The 9,557-nt window shown below is 57.7% G+C and overlaps 1 protein-coding gene across 4 annotated transcripts in view; it reads right to left on the minus strand.

Annotated features, from left to right (window-relative positions):
* Positions 1 to 9,551, minus strand: part of LOC102763342 (cyclin-dependent kinase 11B) — a 12,907-nt gene extending 3,356 nt beyond the window's left edge. The window contains exons 1-10 of one of the 4 annotated variants that reach the window (XM_006772532.2): positions 9,408 to 9,551; positions 8,631 to 8,746; positions 7,364 to 7,461; positions 5,928 to 6,066; positions 2,708 to 2,844; positions 2,164 to 2,286; positions 1,977 to 2,072; positions 1,734 to 1,895; positions 751 to 816; positions 21 to 196 (exon numbers count right to left, since the gene is read on the minus strand). In XM_006772532.2, the coding sequence (XP_006772595.1) occupies positions 21 to 196; positions 751 to 816; positions 1,734 to 1,895; positions 1,977 to 2,072; positions 2,164 to 2,286; positions 2,708 to 2,844; positions 5,928 to 6,066; positions 7,364 to 7,461; positions 8,631 to 8,746; positions 9,408 to 9,518 (1,224 nt within the window). In that variant the 5' untranslated portion in view covers positions 9,519 to 9,551. Of the gene's footprint in view, positions 1 to 20; positions 197 to 750; positions 817 to 1,733; positions 1,896 to 1,976; positions 2,073 to 2,163; positions 2,287 to 2,707; positions 2,845 to 5,927; positions 6,067 to 7,333; positions 7,462 to 8,630; positions 8,747 to 9,299 lie in introns of those variants that run through there. The other 3 variants (XM_006772531.2, XM_006772533.2, XM_015569695.1) reach the window with 3 other exon arrangements.
* Between the last annotated feature and the right edge of the window lie 6 nt (positions 9,552 to 9,557).

Here is a 9,557-nt window from a genome sequence, read left to right on the forward strand (position 1 = left end):
CAGCGTGCGGGGCGCCTGACCTGCAGGGCGGGCAGGTACTTGGGCAGCTCCTGCTTGAGCTCGATGGGCGACAGGGCTGGGGATTCGGGCACGAACTCGCCTTCGGTCAGGGCGGTGCTGTGGGGGGTGCCCTCGCCCACCTCTTCCTCCCCTTCTTCGCTGTCCGCGGAATCTCGGTCGAATCTTGACTCTGGAACTTCCAAGTTTTAACCAATCATGGGACTGGGAATGGGCCACTGTCACAAGCCCCTTCCTGGTCTGGGAACACCAAGAAGCCACACAGCAGCACCCCAGGGTGCCTGCACACGAGCTGCTCCCCTGGACAGAGGGCACCTGGGCCTTGGGGCCCGCCAGCCGGGCCACGGCCACAGCCACTGTGAGCCACTGACCAGATGCTGAGCTCTGAGGAGGCAGCCCTGGAACTCACAGGCCCAAGGGCTCAGCGTAGCTGCCTGTGGCCACGCCGGCCCGCGTGGCCTGTACCCACCGGCCCCGGACCCGAGCTGTTCACCTCGCTCCCCAGCGGCACTGAGGCCGGCACTCGGCTAGCACTGTCCCTGCAGGCAGGCGGTGCTGCGTGGGCCCCGGTCTCAGCAGGCAGCCCAGGAACGCCCTGTGGCTTCGGGGCCCGGCACGCCGGGGAGAACGGTTTTGAATACGTTGCCACAGTCATGCTCACGACTTTTGAGAAGTCCTCACTGCACTTAGGGACGGATGAGGAAGAGAAGCGATGCCAGGGAGGCCTCTTACCAACGAGGATGTGGTTCTCAGCCTCTCGCTCTTCGTCGTCACTCATTTCTTCCTCACTCACCTCCTCTGCAAGAGAGCAGCGTCCACCCAGTGTCCCCAGCCCGGGAGCGCCCCCCGCAGGCTCTGGGTCTGCTCCTTCCAGGGGCCTCGCGTTAGTCCCAGACAACAAGACGTTTTCCATTTGGAAGTTTTTAAAAAAATCAGACTCTGCCCGGTGGATAGAGCATCGGCCTGTGGACTGCAGAGTCCTGGGTTCGATTCTGGTCAAGGCACGTAAATTGGTTTCAGGCTGCTCCCCGGCCCAGAGCAGCATGCAGGGGGCAACCAATCGGTGTGTTTCTCTCACATCAATGTTTCTCTGTCATTCTCTCTCTTCCACACTCTCCCTAAAAATCAATGGGAAAATATCCTTGGGTGAGGATTAACAAAAAAATAAAACGAAAGTTTAAAAAACAAATTAGACTTCTAATTATCTTTCTGTCATTCCCAGGACTCTATCCAAATACACAATTGTGTGCCCTGGCCGGGTGGTCAGTGGTTAGAGCACTGTCCCCATACCCCAAGGTTGCAGGCTTGAACCCCAGTCAAGGCACATGCAAGAATAAGCATAAATAAGAGGAACAAGTCGATGTTTCCTTCTCAAATGAATAATAAGTAAATCCCATCTAATAACAGCCTAATATGCAAATTGACCGAACAGTGGAAAGACAGGTGGAACAACCGGTCGCTAAGACCCACACTGACCACCAGGGGGCAGACGCTCAACGCAGGAGCTGCCCCCAGCCTGCAGGCCCCAGGCCATCCAAGGCAGGTGCCAGTGATGCCCCCCACCCCAACCTCCCTCCCATCACCCTGATGGCCCTGATGGGCCCTGATCGCCGGCCAGGCCTAGGGACCTACCCATGCACGAATTTCATGTTAGGGGCCTCTAGCAAATACGTAAAATGGGTTACAAAAACCACACACGTGCCCTGTGCTCTCACCTGCCGACTGTCCAGACGCATCCTCAGAGTTGCTCCCGGTCTCCTCCTCTTCCTCTTCCTCCTCCTCTTCCTCCTCCTCCTCCTCCGATTCTTCACTGCTGCTCCCCTCCTCCTCCTCCTCCTCCTCCTCTTCCTCCTCCTCAGAGCCTGACCCGGATTCCGCTGTAGGCAGCAAACAGCAGGAGTGACCCTGCGGCCCTCCTGAGCAGCAGGGCATCTGGGCTCGGCCGGGAGCGCGGCTACCTGAGGAGGACTCGGCCGAGCTGGTCTTCCGCTCGTTGTCGCTGATGTCTTGTAGGTCAGACAGCAGGTCTCTCTCTTCCATCTTCTCTTCTTTCACTGATGAAGCAAACCACCAAAGGTGAGTGCAGGGAAACACTCTGTAAACCAAGGCCGACACCAGAGGCACCAGAGGCACTGCCGGCCTCACCTGGCTTCCGGCCGTCTCCCAGCTCAAACCGCTCCCGCGGAGGCCGGGGCGGGCTGCGGCTCCAGTGGCTGGCCTTCGCTTTATCGCCGTAGTCCTCTCGCATGGCTCGGTGATGCGCAGAAACTGGCAGCCAGCACCGAACAGGAGACCACGTTGGCAGCAGCCTCTTCCCACCAGGGCCACCCCCCACCCATCACCCCGCTCCCTTGCTGAGGAGATGGCCCACGTGTGCGCAGGGCGGACGTGACCTCTGGACACACACATGCTAATGGCAGCCGGACAGAGGCTAGACGCCAAGGGAAGAAGCTCCGACCTGGGGGCCAGGAGCCGACCCCGAGGATCCAGGTGGCCCCCCAGACCCACCAGGAAGGGCCGGGAATGACCCTTCAGGCCTGTGCTCCCACCTGGCCGAGGGGCACCAGACACGGATACACTGTCAAGCGCCAGGCGAGCGGTGGCCCCTGGGGTGCAGCCCCACCCACTGCCGACGGGCTCCCCTCTGCCCGCCGCCCGGGCCTCTGGAGCACCCCTCCCCCCAGCGCACCTTCCCTGCGGGCCTCCCGCTCCTTGCGCCGCTCCTCTGCGCGCCGCTCCCGCTCCTTCTGCTCCCGCTGCTCCTTCTGCTGCTCCCGCAGCTTGCGCTCCCGCTCCCGCTTCCTCTCCAGCTGCTCCAGGCGGTCCCTGCAACAAGCACATGCCAGCTCCTCCCCAGAAAGGTGCTTTCTACCCCCCGCCCATGCTCTCGCTCAGATTTGTAAGTTGTTCCATCTGTGGGGAGCGTCTTAAAGGCAGAACGTGTGCGCAAGCACGTCCGGAGGAGGGGCACCCCAACAGCACAGCTGGAGGAAGAGCTGGGACACGGAGGCAGGCCTGCTAGGAACAAACCCGCTGGTTCTGGAATGTCCCACGTTCCCGGTCACCAGGTCTAAGATGCCCCAGGACTCTCCCAAGCATGTGTCACAGCCCTGGCTACATCCACCTGCACACGGGGCGTGTCTACCGGGTGACGGTGGGAGCTGGGGGAAAGCCGCTTCCAGGCGAGGTGCCATTCGGGCACAGGAAACACGTGTGGTGGCTGCACCATAAGGCGGCCAGAGAGTGAGCGGTGATCACAGGCGACTCCCACAGCTCTCGTTAAGTCCACACACAACCTAAAAAGCTAGCTCATCTTTATAAAAAAGTACCATCAGACGCCCACAAAAATGAGCATAAGCAAAACACGGCGAGAACCAGTCCAGGCCCGCGGCCGGCACCACCCGGGCGGCTGGACAAAGGGCCCCGGACTCCAGGTGCCGTTCTGTAGCCGCCTGGCCCAGCCTAGTTCAAGGTAAGGCTGAGGTATAATTTACACGCAACATTCAGCACTGAACCCACTTTTTCATCCACTTATGAAACCGTGCAGCCATCAGCAGTCAGTGCCAAAACCTCTGTCCGCCTGCCCGTGCCAGGCCCACGGCGCGGATCTGCTCGGACCTCCCGGACGTTCCTCTGCTGCTGCTGCCGGGGCTGCCTGCGTTCCTCTTTCCTGGTGTTTTGAGGCGGACGCGTGTGGGGCTGGCCGGACACCTGCCTTTTCTGAAGTCAGTGCTCCAGCCAAGGCTTGCCCTCGAGGCAGCGCTAGCGGCACCCTGGGTTCTGAACTGGTTTTTGTTTTCACTCAGAACAGTTTCTATTTTTTTATATAATTTCTTCTTCGGGCCACAGGTTACTCAGAAATGGCTGTTGGGTTTCCAGACGTTTGGGGGTTTCCCTTTGTTGCCGACTTCCACCTTAATTCTTGCGTGGTGAGAGGGCACGCTAGGTGTGCTTTCAATTCTCTCAAGTCCCAAGTCTGCTGTATAGCCTCGCGTACAGCCTGCTGGGAGCTGTCCCAGGAGCTCCTGCAGTGAGTGTGCCCTGCAGCGGCAGGGGGAGGCCGAGCCCGCGGGAGAGGGGTGGTTGGTGTTATTTTCCAGGACGTCTATGACCTGGTTGATTTTCTGTCCTACGACGAGCAGAGACATTTCCAACGGGGACCAGCTCTTCTTGGCTTGTGCACCTTGGGCTCTCGCAGGTGCAGAGCTTGACCGCTGTCCCACCTCTGCCCTGATGTGTGCGTGCAGCTTGCTGTTCTGAAGGCCTCTGTTCCGTCACTGGGAAGCCACTCCGGCCCTCCGTGGTGCTGTCTGCACGGTGTGCCTCTCACCAGCCTTTTCTGGCTCTAAGGTGTTCCCCGCACAGGCAGCGTACAGCTGGGTCTTCCTTTTCTGACAGTCGCGCGGCTGTCTGGGGCAGAGGCCACGTCCCGTCAATGTAACTGTGGGCAGGGCCGGGCTTCTGCCTTTGCTCCTTGTTTCCTCTTCTTCCGGTTCCTCTGCTCCTGACTCGGGCTTAAGCGCCTCAGCGCCACCGTGCTCCTGCGCCCTCCTCGGGTCTGTGCCGGGGCTCTCGGGTGCGGCTCACGAGATCAACACCAAGTCCACTCCCGTGAGACAGGGCAACGGCTCCAGGCCCCTCCCTGCTCCTGTGCAGCCTCCGCGTGTTCCATGCTGCACGAGTGTCTGCACAATTGCTGTTCTGCAATCCCGTGTCTTCTGCAGAACAGACGTGAGGAGGAACACACCCGTTCCTTTACGTTAACACTTTCACCGTTCCCAGCGCTGGTCTTTTCTTCCTGCGGATTTGCTGCCAAATGGAGTCATTTCCATTCGGCTGAAGGACGTGGAGTAACTCCAGGTCCTGCTCACCCAGTCCACGTGCACCCGAGAGCCGTCTGCGGGACGCAGTCCTCGTGGGTAGGACAGCTTCTCAGTGTGAACACGCGATCCTGCCTCTGGTCTCCCGCGCCGGCAGCCACCCGGGACCGCAGCTCCTCTTCTGTGGAGACAGTGTCTCTACTGCTGCCTCTCGCCAGACGGACCCCGTCTTTCTGTACTTGGGGGTTCACTGTCTTTTTGGAAATCTCGACGATTCTCATCAGACTTGGGAAGTCTCACTCCGTGGCCTCCGCTGCCTGGACGGCGTCACCAGGAACGTCCTGCAGTTGCGGAGGCTCTGCCCTCCGAGCAGCTGCCCGCCATCCGCCTCCCTCATGGCTTCCTCTCTTCTGAAGCCACGAAGCTGCATCTGGACAGTTTCTACTGATGCTTTTCTTCCTTAACAGCAGTCACGCTTTCCGATTTCCTCGTACATCTCAAAACGTTCTGGTGAAAGTGGACATTTGAGATAATGTTGTAGCAACTCTGGATTCTAACGTGTCCTCTCAGGTGTCGCTGTTTGTTTGAATCTGTGAACTCGGTCTCCCGTGCAGTGTCGCTACTGCTGTTGTCCATGTTCCTTTTATTCTCCAGCCTGGCTCCAGTAGGGTGTGCACAGCTGTCCGATCAGCCCACACGGGACAGTCAGCACAGGTATGGCAAGCACGGATGTTTCACATGCTACCCACGCAGCAGACACGGTGAGGGATGTGCTCGCCTCTCAGTGGCCTCAGCTTCCCCCTCCACCAAGGCTCTTCTCACACACCGCCCTTAGGTGCCTGCTCCATGCAGCCCGGGCTGCGGGATGGGAGCCATCTACCTGCTTCCTGGCCCCACCGCAGGCCACCTCCCAGGCTTTCTCTGGAAATGACCTCAACACAGAGTGGCCCTAGTTTACACCCACATCTACTGTGCTGTGGCCAGGTCACGCCCCACCTGGCACAAGTCTGTTCTAGATGCCTTTTCAGGGCTTTGGTGGGACGCCGACCGTCACAAGCACCGAGAGCCCCTCACAAGCACGCCCGCTACCTCTCTCTCCTGGAGTGCTCCCTGGCCATCTCCCGCCTCTTCTGCCTCTCCCACTCCCGGCGCGCCTTGTCCTGCTCCTCTCGGTGCCGCTTCCGCCGCTCGTGCTCTCGCTCCTTCTCCTTCACTCTGGCGTGCTTGCCTGCGAGAGAGAGGGAGAGGGAGAGAGAGGGAGAGGGAGAGAGAGAGAGAGAGAGAGAGAGAGAGAGACATCAATAATGAGAGAATCATTGATCGGCTGCCTCCTGCATGCCCCACCTTGCGGGTGGAGCCCGCAACCCAGGCAGGTTCCTGGATCCGAATGAGAGAGAGAGAGAGAGAGAGAGAGGTGTCACGTGAAGAAACATACCTTGCTAACACTTATGTGGAAATATAAAGCGAAGAAAAAATAAACAACTGGGATGACTTAATACAGTGGAACCTCGCTTCCGGAACTTTTCATTCATTCGTTCTGGAAGGCTGCTTGAAAACCCAATCGTTTTCCCCATTAGGAATCATGTCATCAATTCGTTCCAGACCCCCATGGTTTTTGTTTTCATCTTTCTTATATACAGCACATGTCTATTATACTGTTTAATCTATAAAAAGAAACACTAAAAACAAGGATGTGAAATGTAAATGAAAATTTAACAAAAAGGAAAGGAAATGTACAGTAAAAAAATTAACAATTATAAGCAGCAACATAAGCAAAAAGCCAGAAAAACGTCCAAGAACAACATCCTGAGACGACAGCAGTGTTAAACTGACCCATATTCACTTTGTCACCTGAGAGATGCAGGACTGATCACACAGGTTCAGCATGAAGGGCTGTCAGGTTGAGAAGCAAATTATTCGAGATGAGACATCGGACAAACGAGGTTCCACTGTATTCTTAACATTTTCTGTGTTGAATAAACTACTGGACTGCATATATTTCCACAATTTAAGAAGTCACCACCCATAAAGCACAGAGGACGAAGCTTGGCTCTAAGTGAGCGTCTACGAGCCACACGACGACGCTCATCGCCTGCGTGTGAACTGGAGCGCCTGCCTCACGCCGGGCGGCAGCTCCTGCTGATGGTGGGAGCAAAGCCTCTGCTCGGGCTTTTTTAGCTTCAGCAACTCAGCACTGAGCACTGAGCACCTCAGCACTGAGCACTGAGCACCTCAGCACTGAGCACTGAGCACTGAGCAGTGTGCGGCTCCCCTACGCTGTGAAGCTTATACGTAAGCCACCACAAAACGTCATGTCAGGAAAAAGAACGGCCAAAGGAAAATGAAGCAGCTTTTCAGAATGATTTACAATAAATTTATGATTTAGCTGCAATTTCACTTTCTCTCCGAATCTCTCCAGTTTTCTGAAGGCAGGAGGCTGTGAACTAGGAAACAGACCACACTTGAACACGACACAAAAGAAAAATGCTCTGTACCCCCTTCTGCTGAATGACTACGATGCCTACGTTTCTCTTTTCTCTTCTCATCTTTCCTGTGATGAGCTTTTTCCTTCCGTGACATTTGCTGGGGCGGTTTGATGGCCAAAGAGTCATCTTCCTCTCCTCTGAAATGAGAGACGAGGCCACATCACACCGGCAGGTCACGGAGCACCGGGAGTGAGGGCGTGTCTCCAACAGAAGGCAGAACGCAGGTTATCAACACAATGGAATCGGAACCATCGTTCAAAAATTATGTTAATGATGAAACTTAGCCAAGACTGTAAACTAAATGGACTCATACGAAAAGTGCGAGAAATCACTGTGGCATAAGGAACAAAAGTGCCTGAGGAAACGTTAGGGGGTGATGGACAGGTTCCTTATCTTGAAATAGTTTCCCATGCGTGTAGGACGGTCTCACTGCGTGTAGGACGGTCTCACTGCGTGTAGGACTGTGTCACTGCGTGTAGGACTGTGTCACTGCGTGTAGGACGGTCACACTGCGTGTAGGGCTGTGTCACTGCGTGTAGGACGGTGTCACTGCGTGTAGGACTGTGTCACGGCGTGTAGGACGGTCACACTGCGTGTAGGGCTGTGTCACTGCGTGTAAGACGGTGTCACTGCGCGTAGGACTGTGTCACGGCGTGTAGGACGGTCACACTGCGTGTAGGGCTGTGTCACTGCGTGTAAGACGGTGTCACTGCGCGTAGGACTGTGTCACGGCGTGTAGGACGGTCACACTGCGTGTAGGGCTGTGTCACTGCGTGTAGGACGGTGTCACTGCGTGTAGGACTGTGTCACGGCGTGTAGGACGGTCACACTGCGTGTAGGGCTGTGTCACTGCGTGTAGGACCGTCACACTGCGTGTAGGACTGTCACACTGCGCGTTTTAAACATGTGCAGTTTATTGTCATTTATACCCCAATAAAGCTGTGTTTAAAAAAGGCCCCACCGTTTTAATCAAACCCAAAGTCAGTTAACAGTATCTTCAACCGCCTATCTGACCACCACCTTGGGAGCGTCACAGCCTGTGCGGTTCTGCCTTCTCTTCGGGTCAGGTTGCCTTTAGTGAGAGAGGGATCCGAGGACACAAGTGGAGGCTGGACAGGGAGCAGCGGGACACGGACCGGAGCCGCTGCTCGGCCTGAGTGCAGGGCCGACTGAGGCATCAGAGAGGAAAGTCTCCCCAAAAGAAGCGGGGCCAAGCGGACACCACGCTGGAGCCGTTTCCATGGTGAACCCCCGGACCGCCGGCTGGGCCCCGCGTCCCTGTTCAGCGCCGGGCGCCTGCGCTCACCGGTCCTCCATGGAGTCCTCCCTCCTGTAGGGCGAGTTCCGGATGGTGATCTCCATGCGGTGGTCCCTCAGCTCCCCCTCCTCCAGGGAATCCCGCTTGGAGTCGCGGTCATCAGACTGCGGAGCAAGGAGAGCGCCCCCCTCAGGCAAGAGCAGCCCAGACCCAACCCCCCACACGCTGAGCGAGCTTCACTTAGGACCATCACTAAGGCTTTACACTCAAAACGCAGAAAGACTTCCATTCAAGCCCCCAGACACCCAAACCACGACTCTAACGCAGAGCCGGGGGAAGCTAAACCCGCGCATGTGACGGGCATCGGCCTCCGCCACGGACCTGACTGCTCAGGCGCCAACCGAGCCTCACTGCGGCCCGGGGGCTGAGACCCATCTCACCGGAGAGCCCCGATCGCACCCCCGATGCCCCCTCCTCGCACCCCCGATGCCCCCTCCGAATCCGGAGGGTCAGTGAATGTTGTTATGCAAACCAGGGAAGCCGCCAAGCACGGGTAGCGGGGGCCAGGCAACCCCCCGCCCCCGCCCTGATGCCCGGGGAGGGTCAGAGAGCCCATCAACAGCGAGGAAAGCCAGGCGCCTCGCCCTGGGCTGCGGGGCGAGCTGCCCCCGCGGGCGCCGGGGTCTGAGCGCGGTGAGCGGAGGAGACGGGGCTCACCTGCGACATTCGGAGGAACAAAGAACGTCGCCCAGGAGCGCTGCTCTAATGGAAAAACGAGGGCAGAGAATTAAATCTCCGTGAGAACCGACTGAGAGCGCGGCTTACGTTTTTCAGGCGCTTGATCTCCGCCTTCTCCTCCTGCTCCTTCCGGCGCTTCTTCTCCTGGAGGATCTCATCCAAGGTCTTCACTTTCCAGGAGTCCTTTTCATCACCCATTGGAGGAGGCTCTGCGGGGGGCGGGCCGGCAGCGCGGGC

This window comes from Myotis davidii, unplaced genomic scaffold, assembly GCF_000327345.1.
Source record: "Myotis davidii unplaced genomic scaffold, ASM32734v1 scaffold586, whole genome shotgun sequence".
NCBI classification, from domain to species: domain Eukaryota; kingdom Metazoa; phylum Chordata; class Mammalia; order Chiroptera; family Vespertilionidae; genus Myotis; species Myotis davidii.